The sequence below is a fragment of the Diabrotica virgifera genome, chromosome 1, assembly GCF_917563875.1.
Source record: "Diabrotica virgifera virgifera chromosome 1, PGI_DIABVI_V3a".
NCBI classification, from domain to species: domain Eukaryota; kingdom Metazoa; phylum Arthropoda; class Insecta; order Coleoptera; family Chrysomelidae; genus Diabrotica; species Diabrotica virgifera.
In genome coordinates this window covers 26477579-26502733 of record NC_065443.1, presented here as the reverse complement: position 1 = coordinate 26502733, position 25155 = coordinate 26477579, and the positions used below count along the sequence as shown (strand labels likewise).

General features: G+C 32.4%; 1 protein-coding gene across 1 annotated transcript; it reads right to left on the bottom strand.

Annotated features, from left to right (window-relative positions):
* Positions 1–6705: 6705 nt before the first annotated feature.
* Positions 6706–24241, bottom strand: LOC114328863 (vacuolar protein sorting-associated protein 37A). Its single transcript, XM_028277826.2, has 6 exons — positions 23930–24241; positions 23686–23875; positions 23515–23632; positions 19128–19385; positions 16639–16790; positions 6706–7006 (listed from the first exon to the last, which is right to left on the bottom strand). Exons 1-6 carry the CDS (start codon positions 24001–24003, stop codon positions 6812–6814), a joined length of 987 nt encoding a protein of 328 aa, XP_028133627.1. The 5' UTR covers positions 24004–24241; the 3' UTR covers positions 6706–6811.
* Positions 24242–25155: the final 914 nt, after the last annotated feature.

Sequence of the window (25155 nt, the reverse complement as noted above, 5' to 3'; positions counted from 1 at the left end):
CCACCAGTGGTACATGTACCACAGGTTGAGAACCGATGGTCTAAGTAGTTTTGAGCTACAAAATGTCGATTTCGTAAAATTAAAATATTTTTTGTTTATAAAAATATAATAATCTCGAGTTGTGTAACTACTTGGCAAATGAGTGAGTGCGCTAGCAGAGCAGAAAGTTTTCAAAATAAAATCATCATAATTCGGTTCCAGATTTTTTTGAAAGAATGCTATATTAGATTTTTGTTAAAATCTTGTGATACAAAGTGAAATAATTGATTTAACATTTTTTATATCGATAATAATTATGTATAAGAATGAAGAAATATTTATGAACGTAATAAATAAATTATTTTAATTTAAAAGGTAAACTATGTTTAATGAATGTTGCTTTTTAAATAAAAACAAACAATATTTATTGACTAAATAAAAATGCAGTAAGAACGGAAACAATATAGTCGGTTCGCTAAACGACACAACTGGCTACTGATTTTAGTAGGCAATTTTTTTGTTTTTGGCCAATTTTGACAAAATTGGCAAAATTACTATTTAGTAATTATTTTTTTGCCAATTTTACCAAATTGGCAAAATTACTTACTAAAATCACTAGCCAGTTGTGTCCCAGTTTAGCGAACCGACTATATCAGGTATATTGAATCTATCGTTTTAAACTCTTTCAAAACCCTTCCATTGCAAAAATTGTGTAATAGACCTGGATCCCGCGTATGAAAAAAAGTTGATTAATAGCAAGCTGAAAATTTGTTAATAGCTTAACGGTGTCTAGTCGGACAAACATTGATGCACGGGAACACTGAAACAGGGGAAGTTTTAACGGTGGAGCATGATAAACGTGTCGTCCTGACAAGTTTATGATGGTGAAAAATAGCAAGTTGTTTTTAAGTTTATTCAATAGCCAACGTTATATAATATATGAAAAAATGTTTGTCCGACAAAAAGGTTGGGCATTTTAACGAGTCCGACACGTAGAACATGTCACATCACAGAAACTATGTTGGTGATGAATAGCAGTCTGATTTTTGCATGAGAGTTTAATGAAAGGTTAAAAAAGCAATTTTAAGTTCTGTCGGACAAAATGAATGGGAAATTTTCCTAGTCGGACATTCTAAACATGTAAGATATAGACAAAAATGTTGGTGATAAATAGCAAGCTAATTTTGATTTGTTTATGTACAAATTATATTTTGTAACGCAAAAAGTTATATGTCGGACAAAAAGTTTGGGCAAATCGAAGGAAATAAATAAAAAACATTTTTTCGGAATGACTTAGTCACATATTGATAAAGCTATTTTAGTTGTATATTATTATTTATATTCACATATTTGCATGTGCATATATATACATGCACACTCCAAAAACAGTGAAGTAAGTATCAATGCATGTATATATTGCAAAACAATTATTTTTTTGGGTGGAGTTTGTTCTAGATATTCTCAAAATGAAAATAAAAAATGTCAAAAAACATGTGAAAGCAATCTCTTAGGGTTTTCTAATTAGGCGCATCAGAAAGTACGGAAAATTTCCTACAAAAAACGTTGTATACATTTTTTTCCATACTCAAATCTTAACCATGTAAACGACATTGAAAAATGTGAAGAGTCTAAAACTTCGGTGCTTATAAGAATAGACGTAAATACGACACATTATGCTTAGAAGTTTGTATTAGAAGGCTGCATTTGTCAGTGTGACACTTTGTGCTATACAAAGTAGTATTTGAAAGTACATGGTCTCTGAGTTTCTGTTTGCCACGTGTGTCGGAAATTAAAATTTATATTAACTATGGAGTGTTTTTGTGTCTATTTTTGAGTGTCAACAGTTTAAATTTTAAGTCGCCAAATCAAAAGTGAAACCATTCAACGGAACACTTTTGAGTAATTTTCGAACATTTTACAAAGTTAGTAAAATACTTGATCAATTCAATGAGGTGCAGTTGCCAGATAATTGTGAAAGTTCTATTGAATATCATTCTTCGTGCTACAATGCTTTGCTTTATTGAAAAAGGGTACCTAAATAAATTATTACTAAAATTGTATAACGTAATTTTTCTCAACTTTCTACAAATGAAATAATAATTTAATTAATATGTCACATGGCAAGAAATAATTTGCTGCCAAAATAAATCGATTAGTTTAAATTTGAAGTTACGATTGCAATTTATTATGAATTATTGTCAAAAGTGACAGTTTTTCTTAAATGGAAATGTATTCATAGACATACGGGTAGACAGGGAATACAGTGCAAAAAGTCGATAAGTGGTCTATCTATCTCTTTTAACCAAGCGATCCCGCGCATGTGGCAGACAAAGATAGCTAGACCACTCAATCCATAATATAATTTGCCTGATCTACTATAAATGTATTACAGTGAGGTATCTAAATAATGTTGACATAAATCGAAAGATATCGATTGTAATTGATTGCAGGTACTTTTGACATAGAATAATCACCCCTTATTGAAATTTCAAAAATTATTTTTTTAAATTGTCCGACTACAAAATCTACCCCTTATTTTTTTCCGACAACAGTCATTCTTGGTAAGGAATAATTTACTTAATTAAATTTCGTCTTTGTCGGAAAGCTATTTATCACCAGCATTTTTGTCTATATCTTACCTGTTTAGAATGTCCGACTACCAAAACTTCCCATTAATTTTGTCGGACAGAACTTCCAATTGCTTTTTTAACCTTTCATTAAACTCTCATGCAAAAATCAGACTGCTATTCATCACCAACATAATTCCTGTGATGTGACATGTTCTACGTGTCGGACTCGTTAAAATGCCCAACATTTTTGTCGGACAAACATTTTCGCATATATTACATAACGTTGGCTGTCGAATAAATTTAAAAACAACTTGCTATTTTTCACATTCATAAACTTGTCAGGACGACACGTTTACCATGCTCCACAGTTAAAACTTCCCCTGTTCCAGCGTTCCCGTGCATCAAAGTTTGTCCGACTAGACACCGTTAAGCTATTAACAAATTTTCAGCTTGCTATTAATCAACTTTTCTTTCTTACGCGGGATCCAGGTCTATAAGACAGAGTCATATGTATTTTATTTAAGCTCCCTTTATAAAGGTAGTTCGAGAGTCCCAGATTAACACAAATGTCGATTAACATAAATCTTTAAGAAATCTGTACAAATTGTCGGAAATGCAGATGACATCGACATCATAGCTAAGTCCACAAAGTCTCTGATCGATGCCGTTAGGGTCTTTGCACAGAGAATGGGACTAAATAATATAAGTAGGTACGCAAAAGACCAAATATATGATGTGTTACACTAGGTCAAGCAACCAGACACCTAGAAGAATAATAATTGACAATTTAAACTGGAAGGTGTGGACACCTTGATATACCTCGGCTCGCTGTTGACTAAAGCTAACGACGTCAGCGAAGCAATTAAGAGAAGAATAGTGCTTGTGTGTTACTATGGATTGAGAAGACAGATGGCTTCAAATCAAAACTACCCAGAAAAATTAAAGGCATCGTATATAAAACACTAATAAGATCAGCGCTAACATATGGAGCAGAAACATGGACACATATATACAGAAAGAGTAAGAACTGCTTAAACGTTTCGAGTACAAATTCCTAAGAAGAGTATATGGAGAAATAAAAGAGCAAGGTTTGTGGCGCAGGCGTTGCAACTTTAGAGTTGTATGGAAGTTTTGGGGAACCTGATGATGCAAAATTCATTAATGTAGCACGCCTTAAATGGATACGGCATGTAATCTGGCAAGAGGAATGTGTAATAGTCGGAAAAGTTTTTGGGTCGGGCAGACGCGGACCAAGACTTAGATATCAAAACAACTTGAGGACGATTTAAAAATCTATTAGAGTTAGAGAATGGAGAAGAGTTGCCAAAGACAGGAATGAATGGACGATTGTTCTGAAGAAAACTTTTGCTCCTGATGGTAACAAAAGAATTAGATCTTTCACTTTGGTATGATAAAATACACTAAGCATCAAAATTAACGCACTACCTTAAAAATGGGACATTTTTTATATCTCGTATTTGTTAAATCTCTTGTCCGATTTGAGTGATTTCTTTAGTATATTATAGCTTTATTCTTCAAGAATATCGATGTAATATTATTGCTAAAAAGGTAAGTGTCATTGTATACCGGGTGTAATAATGATAGTGTGTTTTTTCCTCAAAGTTTTTAACACCCTGTGGAATATTCTAGCGTATATAAAATATTGAAATTAAAACTCAACTGTAGCCTTAGGCTTTCTTAACATTTTGCTTTTCGATTCACTCGCTTATGTTGGATAATAAAAAAGTTAGGTACTTTAACAACTAGCAATGTTATTCATCAATACAGGGCATTTCTAATTAAGTGCGGTAATTAGGTACGGTAAACTAATTACGGTTTCTAATTAGGTACGGTAAACTTTAAGGGGTAATTCTGCATGAAAACATACTGACCGTCTGTTTTATAAACATATGTCCGCAAATGCTTTGTTGACGAAATACGGAATGTTGAATTTTTTCTTACAAACTGACGATTTATTTATTGCTCTAAAACTGGTTGAGATATGCAAATGAAATTTGGTAGGTTTTAAGAGGTAGTTATTGCGCATTTTTTGACATACAAAGGAATTTTATATTCACCATTGGCGTGCATACGGGTATAAACATTTTAGATACATCTCGTATGCACGCCAATGGTGAATATAAAATTCTTAATTGTATGTTAAAAAATGCGCAATAACTACCTCTTAAAATCTACCAAATTTCATTTGCATATCTCAACCAGTTTTAGAGCAATAAATAAATCGTCAGTTTGTAAGAAAAAATTCAACATCCCGTATCTCGGAAACGAAGCATTTGTGGACATATGTTTATAAAGCAAACAGTCATTTTTTTTTCATGCAGAATTACCTCTTAAAGTTTGTCGCACTTATTTAGAAATACCCTGTATTGATGAATAACATGGCTAGTTGTTAAAGTACCTAACTTTTTTATTATCCCACATAAGCGAATGAATCAAAAAGCAAAATGTTAAGAAAGCCTAAGGCTACAGTCGAGTTTTAATTTCAATATTTTATATGCGCTAGAATATTTTACAGGGTGTTCCAAACTTTGAGGAAAAAACACACTATCATTATTACACCAGGTATACAATGACACTTAGCTGTTTAGCAATAATATTATTACACTGATATTCTTGAAGTATAAAGCTATAAAATACTAAAAAAATCACTAAAATCGGACAACACTTTAGGAAATAAGAGATCAAAAATGTCCCATTTTTAAGGTGGTGCGTTAATTTTGATGCTTAGTGTATTTGTTTATAATAGATTTCGATGACTTTCAGAACTAAAGTAACGTTTACACGTATCCAGTAACTGGCGCCAGTCTCACTGGAATGCGAGTGCTTGACTAAGACAGCGCTGGATAGGTTCGTTTACACGTATCCAGTAACTGGCGCCAATCTCACTGGCACTCTTATTAAAAATCCTAATACGGCCACTGAAACCACAGGTACGACAGCGCCAGCGACTGGAACGCTGTGTTTACACGTGTCTACAACCACTGGCACGGGGTTAGAAGGGACGCGGACGAGGGCCACTGGCATGAAAAATAGACCAGCCTTCTATTCGAGACAGCGCTGGACTGGAACAAAAAAGCGTTTACATGATGCCAGCACTGTCGTTCCAGTGCGACTGGCGCCAGTTACTGGATACATGTAAACGCGCCTTAACAATAGAATGATCATCTGAATCCTCATTTTGAAGATTGATAGTAATTTCATCTATTGCTGTATCTATCGCTGGTTCCATAAAAGACGTTCTTTTTAAATTTGGGAGCATATTGGCAGCAGCGATTGTGACTGTGATAGGAGAAAAATTTATTGCACAAGTTTACGTCTGATATTGCACATTTGATAATAAAACAGTGCTTAAATGGAGACGCCCAAACAAGCTCAATTGGATTGAAGAACCTCAGAAGAAACGGGTGAAAAGGTGGTAACCTCAAATTGTTGTGAACATTTTATTTAGGAATTTATTAACATCATATTTCGGTTTATAGATTTTTATAAGATACAAATCTACTTTTAATATATTTATTATCTGAACATAATATGTTTTGCTTCGTAACCACTCTTTCATCTTATGGAGATTCGGACGTATTAGATTTTTTAATCTACAAAGGTCGAGTCTTGGTCTCTTTCAGTAAGAATCTCCAAAGAACTTAATAGACTGTGTTTTTTTTCATTTGCGTGTTTTTAGTTTTGTCGAGGCTTTGGCATCCTCATTTACTTCTTCCTTCGATCTCCTTTTTGGTTTTCCAAGAGGTCTTTCTTCTTGAATTCTTGCCATATATCCGGACCAGAGTGTCCTACTAATTTCTTTTGAGATACGGACGTATATTTTTCAAACAGTACATTGTGGTACGGTGCGTTTTATCATCAACAAAACTCCATCCACCCAATGGCCGTACAGCGCAGGTCGATCGTTGGCCTCGTACATAAATGTACATAAGAATTATTGACGATTTATATCATTTTAGTAAATTGTATTTGTTATTGTTCTTATTTATGATTCTTGTAAGCTTTGTCTATAAAATTGTTAAATTTTTCATGACAATAAAGCATATTTCTATAAGAATCAAGGCCAGAGTTAACCTAATATACGAGTATATTATGTATAAATGACAACAATATTATTAACAGTAAATATAATGCGTATTATTCTATATATTTTATTTTTAAAATAATTTAATCGAACAAAATATTCTATCACATTTTATATTATAAAATCTACCTACTTAACAATAGATTATTGCAAAAGTTTAAAATCCAGCTTTTTCTAATCTATCTAATTGCTGCCCTAATTTTTCTTCTTTGGTTTTTCGACTTTGAGATAAGGTTTTTACTCTAATAAAATCATTTACAAATTTATCAACATCTGTCTCGCCACCTAAAAAAGATTCTGCGATTTTTTCACTCTCTTTATCTGCCTTTTCAGCCTCTATTTTTAATTGTCCCTAAAAATACAAAACCAGATTAATCTTTCATTACAACTTATACAACAAAAAATAAAAAAATATATTAACACACCATATATTTATGAAACAGATGATTAGTTTTTTAACTTGTATATATTTAGTGATTTCAAGTCTATAAACCCGTATTTTATGGACAATAGAATTAAAGGGTTTACCAGGATAAGTGTGTTCAAAAGACCTAAATACATAGTTCGATTTTCGGTATACATTATTAAGATTTATTTTGATAATTAGCGGGAATTTGATAAAGGATATTGCTAAAACCCTTTCTATAAAAGCAGTTGCGCGAATATCTTAAGGAACGAAATGCAGATTTCAATAATTCCAAGAAGGTCCTTTAAGACGTTTAAAGGGACTTCTCATTCATGGAAGTGATCAAAAAAGGTTTTAGAAAGTAGTGAGAGATTTACTAGGTTGTTCAAATGAAAAGGTACGAAACGTCGTAATAACGTAACCGCAAACATATTTGCCTATGCTGCTATCTGTGGTTCCCAACCTTTTATGTCTGGCGACCCACGACCCACCTTCTGATGTTTTTTCATATTCGCGACCCATCCCTCACCCACGGACTGGCGTCATTGCCAGAATGTGCACGATCATTGCACGCTACTCAGCTACTGTAAGCGCCATGCCGCGACTCATCGGTTGGGAAACGCTGTTCTATGGGATAACGTAGTGAGACATCCAGGGATGCAAATGCAGCCTTCGGCTTCGATCGGGCATGCCCTGGCGCCCGCTTGCGCAGGAGAGAGTAGAGGCTCTTATTAGAGCGCCGTCCAATTACTCGCGGTTAGAGAAAACATAATACTTTAGCTGGCGAGCTTCTAGACAATTGACAGTCTAGTCAGGATTTGGCGGGCAATATTTGAAAAGCATATTTAAAATAAATATAATATTTAAGACAGTAAATAAAAGATCTCATTCGCTTGTTCGATTATTTATATAAATGAAATTCAAAATATGCTTTACCTAATACCTAATTGTAAAGCATTAGCAATATTTTAAATAAAAAACATCAATAATATGTATTAGTTATATCACAATGGGAATGTAGGTAACAATTTTACAGCATTGTTTTCAATTTCTTTAACACAAGGTTTGTTCAAACGCCAATTTTGAGTTTTTTCTTGACCTAATTTCCTTTGTTTAGTAATATTTTTATTGCGCGGAATATTTCTATTTTCCTTTAGTACTATTATTGATGTGCTTCCTTCTGCATTTAGCACAGCTTCAATGAACGGTTAAACGTTTTGTTTCATTTAATTCTGTCATTGAGGAAATTAGATCAATGTGAGCACATATCAAGCCAGTTTTTTAAATGTAATTTTTCTTTGTCTAACTTGGCATCATGCATTATCACCATATTGAGTTTCCTTAGTATGTTAACTAAATCCAGTATTTTTAATTTCTCTATAAAATAATTAACTATAAATTATAGTAAAATAACCATATAAAAGTTATATCATTACCACATTAAAGAACAGTCCCAAGGAAAATAGAAATATTCCACATAATAAAAATTTTCTTAAACAAAAGTGATTGTTTTCAGTTAATAAGAGAAAACATAAAAGGGAAAATTATTGTTTAAACAAACCTTCTGGTAGAGAAATTCAAAATACTGGTGTAAAATTGCTAAGTCCCCAATATAACTATAACCTATAGCATAGGTATCGTATACATAATATACATAACGATGTTTTTTTATTTAAAATATTGCTAATACAGTGAAACTTGGATAATTCGAATCTCAGGGGACCGTTAAAAAAATTCGAATTATCCAAAAATTCGAATTAAAAAATAAATCTACAAAAACAAGGATTACCTACAAAACATCTGCAAATGATAAAAATATCAGTAGGTGATCAGCAAAAAAACAGTAGTTGATCATTTTTATCACTTGGAGATGTTTTTGTTCCTATTCTTGCCTGACTTTTGTCAACCTAAAAAAATTGGCTAACAAAATTCGGCCAAAAATATCAATTAAAACATTTGCAAGATATAAAAAAGACCTACTTTACTTTTTTCCAAAGAGATCCGAAATTTTTAGCTGCTTTTTAGAATTCAGCTTCTCAGTAATGACAAAAGATTCTAAGATACTCAGAAAAGATAGCAGAAAAGTTCGAATTATCCAAAATATAATTTGAATTATTCACGACTTTTTACCATTACTTATATAGGAAATGCTACGGACCAGAATAAAAATTCGAATTAAAGAAGATTTCGAATTATGGAAGTTCGAATTAAGCAGGTTCCACTGTACTATATAATTAGATTAATAAATGATACTCGACCAAGCGAAGTGAGGTCTTTCATTTATTACTTATGTTAAACTTAATGATATGTATTAAGTGTATAATAAATGCTTTTCAAATTGCCCGCCAAACCAGAAGCTCTCCAGCAAAGTATTAGTGTTCTCTAGCCGCAAGTCGTCCAATTGACCCGGCAGTCGGCAGTTCGTGTGGGGACATCATGGCGTTCACATTGCAAAATTCGACGATTAAGGAGTGCGGGGAAGACTGTGTGTCCGACAAGTCCGTGAGAAAATGGAGTGCCTGTTGTCATGCAGGCCGTGAGAGCTTGGTCAATGAACCGAGACCTAGCCAGGCAAACACAGTTATCATGGTCGATATCATCGACAAGGTGGACCTTGTCGACGATATTGACAATGTACGACCTAGTAAAAAGTAATCGGCGTGTCACAATGCGAATGTTGGTGAAGGTGGATGTGAGCGTTGGAACAGTGTGGAGCGTTAGAAATGTGTGGTCAAATGTGTGACTCTGGTGACCCACACGTCTCCTGAGTCACACAAGCGGAAATGGCCAATTTCAAGTGGGAGCAGCTTGACCATGCGCCCTACAGTCCAGACATGTCGCCCTGCGATGTGTTTGGTTCCTCTGAAAAAACATCTCAAAACGAAGCACTTCAACTCGACGACGAACTTAAGGATGCTGTGAACGACTGGGTCTCGTCACGGCCACAGGCATTCTGGGAACAAGGAATCCTTCGGCTCGTTAATCAATGTGTGCGTTGTGCTTATGCCAATGGTGAAGTCTTTGAATAATTAGAGGAAGTGAAAAAATTGTGTATTGTGTAATTTTATTTCCTTAGCTAAGCGCTTACAGTTCTTTAGCCTCGCTTTTACTTAGCGATTAGCTAAGGAAATAAAATACTTTTACACACTTTAATATACAATTTTTTCACTTTCTTTATTCAGTCAAGTGTGTACAAAATTTATCAGTCTTTCAACTCTTTGAATAAAGATTTTATTTATACCCACAGTGTAGTTTTGCACCTTTTCATTTGAACAACCTATGTATCGGCAGAATTGAAGCAATTACCTCAGACAACGATGGCTAACCATTGGAGATAAGAAAAAATAGCCATTTTACGATCGCTCTTAAGGATTTAGAGAAATGTTACCAGATCTTATTCAATCGACTATAAAACTCTATGGGGATCCCTTCTACAGTAAAGCATACTGCGAACTAGAATCCATCGTAAAAACGTGGACTTTAGGAATTTATAGCATATCTTGCTCATCCAGAAGCAGTCAACGCCATTTTGGAAAAAATATATGTAGATACGTTCGTTGATGCCTTGAGATAGAGCGAATTATAGAAAGATTAATTAATTGCAAGACCAACAATATTAACAAAGCATTTACTATAGTTTTAGAACACGAAATAAATGGTCAATCTTCACAGAATTATTGGAGGACACTAACAGAACGATAAACGCCTGGAAGAAGTGGTTGGGAAAATAATTCCCGAGACGGTTCCGAAGAAACGTGTGTGAAAATGTTGGACTTATGACGAAATTGCAAATACCAACACAAGTCGGAAAACTAGAGTGACATGAGTTACCAGCAACAGTACAACTTAGAAGAACAACTGGTAAGATAATTAAAACATACAGCGAAGTTAATAATATACCAATGTATATAAAATTTTAATTGTGTAGATCTCCGACTATTTTATATTGCAGAATTGGATACTGTGGACAGAAGAATATAAAGTTAGTCGAAGATGTGAACAATAGAGTTTTTAACGGCAAAAGCTTTAGTAACAGTTCGAGATGTCATTTCTATTAGCCAAGGAAACTTCTGGCAAATTATGTACAAGAACTTTGGTAGGACAGCGTGTTACCATGGCGTCGATTTGTTCTGACGAAAGTTAAGTACTGAACATACACCAAAACTAAGCGCTATGCTGGTAAAATAGTGCCAAAAGACAGCGATATGAAGATAAACTGAAAAACATTTTATGTTATTACGTAATTATTAAGATGGCTTTATTGTGGGTCTTCTATTAGGCAAATCACCGAAAAATAATTCAATACCCTAACAGAAGTAAGTTCTCTTGTATACCTTCAGTGTCGGAGGAAGAGATGGTTAGAGTGTTTGGAAGTTTTGACGTGAGAAGTACTTTAACCAACAACTCGCGGCTAGAAGGAATCCTTCTACAGCCGGGTGAAGCAAAAGTGTGTGTGTGTATAAAAAGTAGGTAATATTGATTGCAAAAATTGCAGAACGCTTGAAGAAGCAAATAAATTCCCATTTTAAAGACATCAATAATCAATACAGTCGGAAAAATGAAAGAATACCCATGAACAATCACATCAATCACGTATTTTGTATTTGCTGTCTTTTTCTATAACAAACGTTTATTTATAAAAAAGACAGCAAATACAAAATAAATGATTGATGTGATCGTTCATGGGTATACGCTCTGAGCTTCGCTGGTGTCGCTCCTAGCGGATTACTAATGCAACTTTCACCGGTAATTTTTAAATTTATTATTTAATTGTTATCGCCTAATAATTACAACGCAAAAAAGTAATTAAATTGTAATCGATTTTTTAAAGATTTTGCTAATCATTTTAACGGTCTATTAATGAAATATTAATTTCTTACTTCGGATACTTTCACAATTATCGTGTAGATGGCGCTTATATTAATTTATAATTACATATTACAAAATATTAAAAAAACTTAAAATTCAGTATTTAAAACGTAAGTATATTTAAGGTAAAAATATACACCAGAGCTTTGACCAACTAATATTATTTCCTATTAATGTTTTTAATTTCAATGTTTTAAATTAATCACTTTGACATTTATGTCAAAGGCTATAGTGGGATAAGATGGTCAAAAATGCACCCGCACCGATCAGCGCCGCTACTTATGTTTTCGATAAAGGATATAAAATTATGCCGTCATGCAAATTTTTATCTTCCCAGAGGTCCTAAAACCTCTCAAATCGAGAAAAGAAGAATTTTTAGGTTTTATTTTTTTGTGAGCGCAATTTTAAGTTAAAAAATCTGAAAAAATTCAATAGGATGTATATTTTAAATACAAAACAGCCTGATTTTTTTCAGATTTTTGTAATAAAAAATGAGCCCAGGAAAATTTTTTAAAATTTTCAAAAAAATTTTAGGTTATGTAAATATGATTTGGCCAACTTTTAAATAGTATTTCTTTGTGTGTTTTTTGTCGTTCTTTTGAATGGCAGAGGCAGAATTTTTAATATCTGAGCGGAAAGAACGAAAAAATTGAAAAAACCGTTTTTGGCTGTCTCGAGATGCATCTCGGGACAGCCAATTTTAGGATTTAGGATTCTGACTACAACAGAAAAAACGCTAAAAGTGTGAATTTTGTCATAAAATTTAGTATGTGGGCTTATAATAATATTTGGAACAGCTTTTCCACATAGCTTTTTTAGATATCTCTAACGCGAAGCAAATCGAATCTCGCATATCGAAAATTCACCCTGTTTGTGGATATATTATCAATTTGATAATTTATTACAACTGATATAGTCGTATTTTTTATACCTAGATTGAAAATATACATTTAGAATACTGACTAATTCACTAATTTTATCATAAAAAGTTCAAATTGATTGCATTGAAGTATTGAACCAATTAATGTGTAATAATAATATATACAGAGTGAGGTCTATGTACGTAAACCCTCAATTATATCGAAAACGGTTTGCACGATTTTTATAAATTTTGGTGGGTAGGGGTTTTTTAATGCGGCCGATATTATAGTGTTAATTACATTGTTGTCAGATCTTCCGTTTTTCTAAAAATCTAATTAAATTTTTTACTTCATTTGGAATACCCTCTAATACCCTTTGCGTTTTGAAGTCCTTAAAAAATACTAATTATTTTTCATGTTATATTCCCCATACCTAAAGGCCATAATTTCGGAGTTATTGCTACATTTATTTAAAAAAAATTTAAATTATAAAAATCAATTTTTTCGGCCCGGGTAGACATTATTTTACGTTCTTTGGACCATTGGGAACAAAAAAGTTCTTTTGTAATTTTTCTCTAAAGTTAATCGTTTTGGAGTTAAAACTGAAAAAAAATCGAATAATGACGATTTTCAAGGTTCAAAAACACTAGCAGTATACAAATTCAAGTTCAAGCCTTATTTTATCAGCTACCAATAAGCAATTTTAAGCTTGTTTCATTTTAAAATATTATTTTTTAGTTGTTAATGCAGCCCGATTGCCCGTCCTCTCATATGCGCTTCACTAACAATTATTAAAAAGCAATGTTTTAGATAAAACGGACCAAAAAAGTTTATAGCGAGCGCCTAGAAGAAGGGCTTAGCTTGAATTTGGGTACTCAGCAGTTTCAAAAATAATATTTTTTATTTGTTTTTGAACCTTGAAAATCGTCAGTATTCGATTTTTTCAGCTTTAAATTGTTTAGAGCTCGAAAACCATTAACTTTAGAGAAAAATTACAAAAGACCTTTTTTCTTCCCAATGATCCAAAGAATGTAAAATAATGTCTACACGGGCCGAAAAAGTTGATTTTTATAATTTGTTTAAATTTTTTTTTAAATACATGTAGCAATAACTCCGAAACTATGGCATTTAGGTATAGGGAATATAACATGAAAAATAATCAGTATTTCTTAAGGACTTCAAAACGCAAAAGACATACAGGGTATTCCATTTGAAATAAGAAAGTTCATTAGATTTCCAGAAAAAAGGAAGATCTGACAACAATGTAATTACCACTATAATATCGGCTGCATTAGAAAACCCCTACCCACCAAAACCTATAAAAATCGTGCAAGACTTTTCCGAGATAATTGAGGGTTTCTGTACATAAAACTTACTCTGTATATTATAATTACTATAATAATATTATATTAATACGCATTAATTGGTTCAATACTGCAATGCAATCAATTTGAACTTTTTATGATAAAATTAGTGGATTAGTCAGTATTTAGAATGTATATTTTGAATATAGTTATAAAAAATACGATTATATTAGTTGCAATAAATTATCAAATTGATAATATACTGTGTGTCGCATTTAAGATGAAGACACCCCTATATTTCGGCTACCAAAATATATACAGATTTGAAATTTGGCACAGTCATACAGGTTGATGGTTCACAATTTTTAGAATAGTCAACTGAAATTTAAATTTTAAACGCGGTCTACTGCGAATCCACAAACAGGGTGAATTTTCGATATGCGATTCGATTTGCTTCGCGTCAGAGATATCGAAAAAAGTTATTTTGAAAAGCTGTTCCAAATATTTTTATAGGCCCACGTACCAAATTTTATGACAAAATTCACACTTTTAGCGTTTTTTCTGTTGTATAAGTCAGGATCCTAATGTTGTTCTGAAGCTATTTTCTTGTGGCATTTTTATAATCAAGTATATTCAAATGGGAAATAAGCCACAATTTTACCTAAAAATGATTTTTTAAGTCGTCTACTTTAAAATGTATAATACGTGTCTGAATTTCCGATATAAATGAGTCAGATTAAATAAATTATTAGAAGAATTTTTTACTAAGCAACAACATTTTTATTTATTTAGTATTATTTTGTATTTTGACAACGACACCCGACTTGGGCGTCGAAACGTTAATAAAATCATTTTTAGGTAAAATTGTGGCTTATTTCCCATTTGAATATACTTGATCAGGATCCTAAATCCTAAAATTGGCTGTCCCGCGATGCATCTCGAGACAGCCAAAAACGGTTTTTTCAATTTTTTCGTTCTTTCCGCTCAGATATTAAAAATTCTGCCTCTGCCATTCAAAAGAACGACAAAAAATAATCAAAAAAATACTACTTAAAAGTTGGCCAAATCATATTTACATAACCTAAAATTTTTTTTAAAATTTCAAAAATTTTTCCTGGGCTCATTTTTTATTACAAAAATCTGAAAAAAATCAGGCTGTTTTGAATTCAAAATATACATCCTCTTGAATTTTTTCAGATTTTTCAAGTTAAAATTGCGCTCACAAAAAAATAAAACCTAAAAATTCTTCTTTTCTCGATTTAAGAGGTTTTAGGACCTCTGGAAAGCTAAAAATTTGCATGAGGGCATAATTTTATATCCTTTATCGAAAACGTAAGTAGCTGGGCTGATCGGTGCGGGGGCATTTTTGACCATCTTATCCCGCTATAGCCTTTCCGGTAAAGGTTTACAGACTTGTCACTACTGGCGCTCACGACTTTTTAATTATCCCCTCTACCTACGAGCTCACAGCGTATAGGGCTTTTCATCGATTGTCATTTGTTTCGAGCTTCTGTCATGTGTCTCATAATATTAATATATCTACGTCATACGTCTTCGGTTTGTATCATTGGTAATACCAATAACGTACGACGTATATACACTGTGTCCGTAAAGTATGGAACAAATTCTTTTTTAGCTAAACAGAGAATTTTAAGAAATAATCCTGAAACACGTCGATATTTGATTTTAATTTACCGTATTTTAAAATAATATTCTAATATACAGGGTGAATTACTTTCGAGTAATGACGTCACCGTCATTTTTTTTTTAAATGGAACACCCCCATTGTGTCTCAATTTTCGGATTACTCTAGCTGAGCTGATTCCAAAAATGTATCACATGTTGATTCAAATTGGTACAGGGTGGACAAAAATACAATAGCTTTGTGTGTGTTCATAAAGTAACGCGTTAGTTAAATTAACAATATTATCAAAAATACTTATTGTATTTTTGATATTTTAATTAATTTTTGATTTTAATTAATTTTTGATATTATTTAATTTAATATTTTAATTTATTATCAAAAATTAATTAAAATTTAATATTGTGAGCACACACAAAACTATTGTATTTTTGTCCACCCTGTACCAATTTGAATCAACATGTGATACATTTTTGGAATCAGCTCAGTTAGAGTAATCCGAAAATTGAGACAAAATGGGAGTGTTCCATTTAAAAAAAAATGACGGTGACGTCATTACTCGAAAGTAATTCACCCTGTATATTAGCATATTATTTTAAAATACGGTAAATTAAAATCAAAAATCGACGTGTTTCAGGAATACTTCTTAAAATGCTCTGTTTAGCTAAAAAAGAATTTGTTCCATACTTTATGGACACAGTGTATATTAATATTATGTGACACATGACAGAAGCTCGAAACAAATGACTGTGAATGAAAAGCCCTATTGTTTCATTTTTCCGACTGTAATAAATTTCATAGTGACAAAACCGCTAAACAGAAACAGCACATAAAAAATTTCCATAAGGAACAATTATTCTGATACTGAAATAATCTATAATTTTTATTGGTTTTTTATCTTACCTGTATATTTCTTGGAGCATATTTATCATATAATTGTTGATATATGGTATGCAGTCTTTCATTTTCAAAGGCAAGTTTAGCAAGTTCTTCTATTGTAGTACCGACACATTTTTGCAGTTCATGTAATTTTTCTTCCCTAGTTAAATTCGCTTCTAAAAATCAAAGATTATCTAATTACCATATTTGAAAAAGGCGATAACTTATTGATGCAAAAGGGATGACAGGTAGATAACAATTTTTTATCACAGAACGATGTGGACATTATGGCCCACAATGAAGGTGAAAAGATTAATACATTTAATAATCATAATTATATTCGTCATCAATCATCACCAATGATGCTACAGCCCTATAAAAGAGCCTCGACCTTCCCAAGCCTATTATGCCAGTTTGCTGCGCCTATTTTTCTACTATCCTCATCTACACCATCCTTCCATCTGAGTTTTTGCCTACCCCTATTTCTACTTACCACGGGTTGTGACATAAGGATTCTTCTAGGAGGGTTGTTCTGCTGTGATCTTGCTAGATGTCCTGCCCATCTTAGTATTCCTATTTTTATAAGAGATACTACGTCTTTACCACCAAATATATGTTTATATCTATGGTATAGCTCGTAGTTGTACCTCCTCCTCGACACCATTTTCACAGGTGCCACCGAATATTCCTCTTAAGTTCCTTCATTCAAATATAAGAGCAGAAGGTTTTATCATCCTTGGAGATGATCCATGTGGACCATATGTCAAAACTAGTTATATATAGGTTTTGTATATGGTTATTTTTGTTTTTTGGCTTAAGTTTCTGCTTCTCATTATGTCTACTGTCGAAAATAGCATTTGTTTGCTAGGATTATCCTTTGCTTGATTTCTTCCGTCATGACGTTCTCCTTGGTGATCAGGGAGCCCAAGTATGTGAATGTGTCCACCACTTCAAAGCTAGAGTTATCAACCGTCAATTGGAGACCGATGTTTCTGGCTCTATTGTTGGGTGTTGATGCCATCACCTTAGTTTTCTCCTCATTTTCTTGCAGGCCCATATTTTTGAGGCATTTGAGAAGGTGGTATACATAATTCTATTAAAGAGAATAAATACCTATCACTGGTATTTGGTTAAACTGGTTACAGATGAAAAAATAATTCTACAAGCACATGAAATTTATCATTTTCAATGGAATATAGTTAAATAAAAACTAGCCACAAAATACTCAAAAATTAATGTAAAACCCTTATAACAGTCTTCATTTTTGATACAAAGTAAGCACTGGTTGCAATTGTACATGTTACTGATTTTGACCCATCTGTATAAATCGCGGTATAATCTGAATAGTTATTCAAGACCTCCTTGAGAGTATTATTACAAAATTCAGTTTGGTATTTAGGAAGAATAATATTCGTAGATAGGACACTTGTTAGATGTGGTATGTCCAATGATTCTCAAATAATATTATAACGAGAATTTATTAACTAAGTCCAATGCTATTTAAACGCATTCATTTTATTTCTGATCCTGAGAAAACTAATAAGTAAGTATTTTTGAAACATTTAAACGCGAAATGAAAGATTACATTATTACCGAAGGCCGAAAACTTCTATAATATTTATTTTAGTAAGTTACAGGGGCGAAGAAAAGAGAAAATTTAGTGTGATTTTTAATTTCAAATATTTCATTTAAAAGAACCTTTTTGTTTATTCGGTGACTTTCGGCCCTCGGTAATATTGCAATCTTTTTTTCTGCGTTTAAATTTTTCAAAAATATTTATTTAATTTTATTTAAATTATATTTATAAATATTTAATTTAATTTACTTAAAATGTTTATTTTAGTAAGTTACTGGGGTGAAGAAAAGAGAAAATTTAGTGTGATTTTTAATTTCAAATATTTCATTTAAAAGAACCTTTTTGTTTATTCTAAGTGACTTTCGGCCCTCGGTAATATTGTAATCTTTTTTTCTGCGTTTAAATTTTTCAAAAATACTTATTAGTTTTCTCAGGATTCGAAAAAAATTAATAGATTTAAATAGCATTGGACCAAGATTTTGCGCCGAACTCTTAAACTCATTGCAAGTTACAAATACCTTTAACAGTGGTGGGAATTCTTTTTAAGAAGCATGTACATGTTAAATCAGCTGTATGTAATTGAATAATTATTTTTGCATTATACATGCAGCAATAATAAGGTTGGATTAGGAAATATTTTCTTGCCAGATATTCACTGCGTAATGAGAGTGGGTTCTCAGAGGCTAGAACCAGTGTGGATTCATTTGGAGTGCTCTTCATCAAACACAACACATTTTTCCAATCACTAAATTGGATTCTATCAAGCTGACGTAAATTAGTTATGCTAGCTGATCCATATACCAAACAGACGTAATCTATAATAGATCTAATATAGGCTCGATAAAAATTCAATACAATATTTTGATCTGCACCCCACGATCAAAATATTGTAGCACATTATTTTAAAAAATACTGTGTTTAAAATGTTAATATTTACCTGCCATTTCTTCTACCTGTTGGATTATATCACCCAAAGCTTTATTCTGTTCTTTAATCAGTGGCATCTCATCTATAAATTCATCTTGTCTATCTGGATTCTCGCTCAAAAATTTCAGTTCTTCTAGATTTAAAGTAGATAAATCAGGAATTGCTAAACTCTGAAAGCTAGTAGATTGTGTTGAATGCGAAGGGGGTGAGAAATTCTTTATGTTTGTAAATGTTTGATAATTTACTGGACTTGCTCTAATTTCTCCATCTGAAAAAAGTTTCAAATAGTAAAGATTCTCATTTGGTTTTGTCAAATATTATACATAAGAGCATGAGTGAAGTACTTTTCTAAAATATACAGCTTTAAACAAATATAATCAACTATTTATAATGGGAAATAAGCCACAATTTTACCAAAAAAAGATTTTATTAACGTTTCAAACATTTAAACAAATATGTAATGTAATATATAAGTAAAGACATGAATATTATATGCAAAATTTCATATTTTACAAGAAATTGCATACATCTGCAATTAGTGATGGGCAAAACAAGAACAAGACCAAGACCAGGCTAGTCTTGGTCTTGTTCTTGCAAGCTTGGTATTGGTCTTGGTCTTGCAGCTAAAAGGCAGTCTTGGTCTTGGTCTTGCACTAGCCGGTCTTGTTCTTGGTCTTGGTCTTGCTGCAAGAGTCTTGCTGGTCTTGCTTTCTTGGTAGTAATAATTTGAACCAAACAATTTCGAATAAAATGTACATTGAAATAAATATTGATGTGAAGAATGAAACTATATTATTTGCTTTAAAATTTTAACAGAATGTAGAATGTAGTTTCAAACGGATACCAATTTTAACATTATACATTCACCTAATGACCTAATTATTTCTCTCTATATAAAGAGATTAGAGTATATTTTTATAATGTTTATGTTTATCAGTAGGAAAAACCTGCATTTACAACCCTTGTTGCAATTGCCGGCCTTCGGTTGTGTCACGTTGTGTTTTGCATGCTGCCGATACCTGCCGCCTGCCTTCAGACCACGTCTTGAGTCTGGATTATTGTTTATTGCCCCTGTATTTTAATAAAATGTTAAAGAAAAAGAGCTTCTTAAAGGTGCCACAAATGGTCGGGGACCTTCAATTCACAGATTTTACGAAAAGGGATAAACGGTTTATAGTTGTTAACAGATAATGATCTGCTCCTTTCACTCGAACACTGTAGTATTTATCCTACGAGGGTCAAATTCAAGAACATAAATTAAATTTTTTTAAGAGAACACAAAAATCAAATATTTTTTACTCTATTTAATCATTATTTAATATAATTAACTTTTTTTATAAACTTACTAAAACATACTTTTTAGTAAATACGTTCATATTTACCATACCTATTTATAGACCTAATACTATAACATAATAACTATACCTAATGGGGAGTTATAAACGCTTAATTCTGTAATTTGTTATCTTGCAGTTCTTTAATTGTATTTAAACTACATTGCTCTCGTAACACGAGTTATTCGCACTTTTTATTTTCACATATTTTAGGATTGAATACCCATTATGACATTTAAAAAGTTGAAAATATTCGGATGTGGGTAGTAAAAACTAGAATTTAAAACACACTGAAATGATGCGCATGCATTTCAAGTGCGGCACATACTATTTGTAGTACTGGCCCTTTCTGGGGAATACCTAGATTCTTCCAAATAGTTTTCAACTATGAAATCAGTAAACTTCTTTACGCGTTTGTCATCCGGGATTTTCACAAATAATTCAACTTCCAACTTTCGCTGATTCTAAAAAATTAATCCAAAAAATAATTTTAAAAATTTCCCAGTATCGGAATTTTTGTCATTATATTCAGAAACTGAACCTAAGCTTTGGATTTTGCGATACCAAGCTTGACACATTACAATCGACAACCAGTTATTTTTTATTCAGGCCACAATGCTTTCACAGCATTATGAATACCTTTTCAAAATTTATTATGATATTTTTTGTATTAATTTTAAATTTAACGACCTACATTTTTCCTCGATTATGCGAAAAGAATTGAAATAAGTGTCAGTATTTTTATTAGACAAAAAAGCGAAAATTACTGGTACATAAAAACCGTTTTTAATTGCATTTTTTTAAATGGATTACCCTATCTATAATTACATTTTTTTCGCCTTACAAGTAATTTCAATTGTCCTTGAACTGTCGCCGTTTGAAAATTTGCCTTCTGGACACTTTGAAGGTTGAGAAAATGCAAACCGTTTGACTTAATCAAAACGACTTAAAAATATAACCAAAATATTATGTATTTTAAAAATTCGATATTGTTTAAGGTCTCTTACAATGTCAGTATATATTATTGAACTAAAAAATAAAGTTAAATAATAAAAACCAATTTTTCTCAAAAAAGTGCAAGAGTCTTGCAGGTTGGTCTTGGTCTTGCGTGGTCTTGCAAGGTTCAGTCTTGGTCTTGGTCTTGTTCTTGCAAGCTTGGTCTTGGTCTTGCAACCAAAAGGCGGTCTTGGCGATCTCAAAATCACAAGATATTTAAAATTCGACCAAACCAGCATTCCTTGTTCAATTAGATATTGTAGAATAATATTATCCAAACATAATTTGAAATATGACTACTCATAAAATTTTATAACGCTTTAAAGATAATGTTTCGTTTATGAAACTTTGGCAGGATCCATGAATTTATGATCCATATCAGATAGTCTACTAATAGTCCAAGAGCTGGAAGCGGATTTTGCTCGTGATAAGTAATATGGACAAACTATACGGGGATATGTTGAATTAGTCACTTTTCCACACGGGCGGAAACCAGAGCATGGGCGAGGGTAGTTTTAAGGGGTCAAAGTCGCCGTTTTTATTATTTTTTTTGTGACGCTCATGATCGAGATAGTGCACCAAAATTTGAGAATAAGTAGGTCAGGACGTAACTAAGAAAAATCTCCAAGGGTGGAACGCTGTGTGGGGGATAAAGGGTTGGGGGCAGGGGTGAATATAAAAATTATAAGGGGTTTTTTGTGACGTTTGTAATCGATATAGGGCACCAAAACTTGGGAATAGGTAGATCGTGACCAATCTAAATAAAATCTTCAGGGGCGGAACGGTGCAGGGGGACGAAGGTAGTTATAAGGGGTCAAAGTCTCCTAGATAATTTGGTATCAAATTACAGGATCCGAGTAAGAAGTAAAAAGTGGTTGTGGTCCTTGTTTATGAACCTTGTAGATTGCACAGTTGTAAATTCATGGAGAATTTACAACATTGCGAATAACTCTCGAGTCTCCCAATTGCAATTCCGTTCTTCGTTGGTTTTGTCACTGATACTGAACGAAAAAAGATTTACACTAAAAACAGCTGCTGAAGAAGGTGACTTCGAATCAGACCCAGAGCCAACGCCATCCACATCAGCGCAGCATGAGGGCATGAGGTCATTCTTCTAAAGGAAGTTTGCCTTCTGATATTCAGTATGACCAGATTGGTCATAATATCGTTCGGAAAGAGGAGGGACGTAAACGGCGGCGTAGACTGTGCAAAACTAACTCTGTTAATTTGTGCAAAAAATGCAAGGTTCACTTGAACGCTGACTGTTTTAGTGCTTTCCATAAAAAATGAGATACCATAATGACGCTACTGCCATACTACCATACTGCCAAGTGATCATTTTATTTTACATAATTAACTATTGTAGCAATATCTTTAGTTTTTAATTGATAAAACTAAGAAATTTTATTTACCCACTATAAAACGTATAACTTTCAATTTACTACCTATATTATGCCAAAGTTTCGTTAACGAAACATTATTTTTTTGTATATTGCAATTATTATTGTTTATAATTTTAAGTAAAATATTGTTCTTATACCTTTATTTATAAAGTATATAAACTTGAATTGTGAAAAATCTAATTATTTCAATGCTTGGCCATTAATGGGTTAAGTCCGGTCGCAAGGAAAATGCCAAATTTAATTTAATAACATATTCAAATAATCACTTAAATCAGACAATAAGTTTAGGAAATTCGAGACATCAAAAATGATCCATTTTTAAGGTGGGCAATAAATTTTGCTGGTGAGTGTATTATCATCAATGATATTTAAACATTCGCAAAAAGTGGCTTACAAATAGATTTAGAAACCCTTGGTTTACACTTCCTTATGACTTTTATTACTATTGTTTGAACTTGATACTTAAAATGCTAATCTTTAGAACTACAGGCAAAAGATTCTAAATGTGCTGGTGGGGGATGCACAGTATTATAGTTGGTGTATGGGGAAGTATTTGAAATAATGAAATAACGAATTTTACAAAATAGACTGCGGAGCATAGACACCATCAACCACCGGCATGTTTAGAATCTGTCAACTGTATCTTATGTGAAATAATGCTTACTTATTGGACTTGTAGGAGACATGTTTATGGAATGACTAATTACTAATGGAGGTGGATTCCTCTGGAATTCCCTTATGATAGCTTGCACAACTCTTCCTAAATCGGAATGGACTGTCCACTAAAATAAGAAAGGTGAGGTATATTATTAAAAGAGGTTTTAAGTGGTCTTACATTAAGTAAACCAGGAGCTGTTGTGATATCTCCATCCCCTGATATCCAATGATGAACAACAGAGGGAACTACTTTTAGTAAAGGCTTTTCACTAGGGAATTCTTTTACTAATGAAATTTTTAAGCACAGGTTATTGCCTCCTGAACTAAAAAGAACATCATATTCCTCACTTTCAATAACTTCTGTAACACTAAAAAAATCATATTAATATTTTGTTTTGAAATGTTGAAATGTCCAGTATTACTTCTCATTGAATATCTTAAGAGTATTTATTTGGTGTTTGCGAATATCATCCGCTTTAAATAATCTCGGTAGCATCGCATTTATTTGAATATTTTGGGAACGTCCTACAACACAAATATAAACAAAACTAGGAAATCATCTGTTTTGCTGTGTCACGAATGGCATTATGACAGATAGTCATATAAAAAAAACCGTTGTCAAAAACCTGAGTTTGACTCGATTTATCATACAGTGGAAAAAATTAAATATTCGCTGTGTCTAGGTGCACGCTAACGTGGTGTACGCAAATAAAAAAGTTAGGTACACGTTTAAACGGGTTTAAACGTCATTAAGTCAGTGACGTCATTATTTAGTGTGTACTATAACTGATTTTTTTGGTATAGTATTTTTACTACAAAAACGTTATTACGTAGGTCAAAATTTTTGACGTAAGAGAACTGTCAAAACATTAGAATGTGACTTTTCATTATTGCCGTGTTTATAATAAACAGAGCAATAATGAAAAGTCACATTCTAATGTTTTGACAGTTCTCTTACGTCAAAAATTTTGACCTACGTAATAACGTTTTTGTAGTAAAAATACTATACACGCTAATTTGAGCCGCGCCATAGCCACCTTTACTTTACAAGCCATGAAGAGAAAAAGGCAACGTCGCAATTGATGACGTCCGTAGTCTGACTTTCGGACTACCGCTTTCGAAACTACGATTTTAAAGTACAAATTCTGGTAAAATTTATAGTATTTTTTGAGTCGAACAAGAAAATATTATTAATTGGAAGTTTGTACAAAATAATATTAAAAGTAATTCCTTGTAAGTAACGTTTATTATACAAAAAAAAACCAATAACAAGAATATAAACGGGATTCATTTTTTTCGAATCCTAAGAAAACTAATAAGTATTTTTCAAAAATTTAAACGCACAGTGGAAGATTACGTTAGGACCAAGGACCCAAAGTCCCTGAAAACTTCTATGTTTATTTTAATAAGTTACAGGGGTGAAAAACTAAGAAAATTTTGTGTGATTTTTAGTTTCAAATATGTGATTAAAAAAAACTTTTTATTCATTCTAAGGGATTTTGGCCCTCGGTAATAAAGGAATCTTTTATTCTGCGTTTAAATTTTTCAAAAATACTTATTAGTTTTCTCAGAATTCGAAAAAAATTATTACCTTTAAAATACAGGCGTCAACATTTTTCATTTTGTTCCTTTCCCCTTACAGTTTGTC

Excerpts from the sequence above, each read along its gene's own strand:
- LOC114328863 (XM_028277826.2), bottom strand. The coding sequence starts at position 24,003 with ATGCTACCGAGATTATTTAAAGCGGATGATATTCGCAAACACCAAATA. Across the intron at positions 23,633-23,685 it reads CAGCTCCTGGTTTACTTAAT|TGGACAGTCCATTCCGATTT; the intron begins GTAAGACCACTT and ends TTCTTATTTTAG. Across the intron at positions 7,007-16,638 it reads ATGCTCCAAGAAATATACAG|GGACAATTAAAAATAGAGGC; the intron begins GTAAGATAAAAA and ends TTGTATTTTTAG.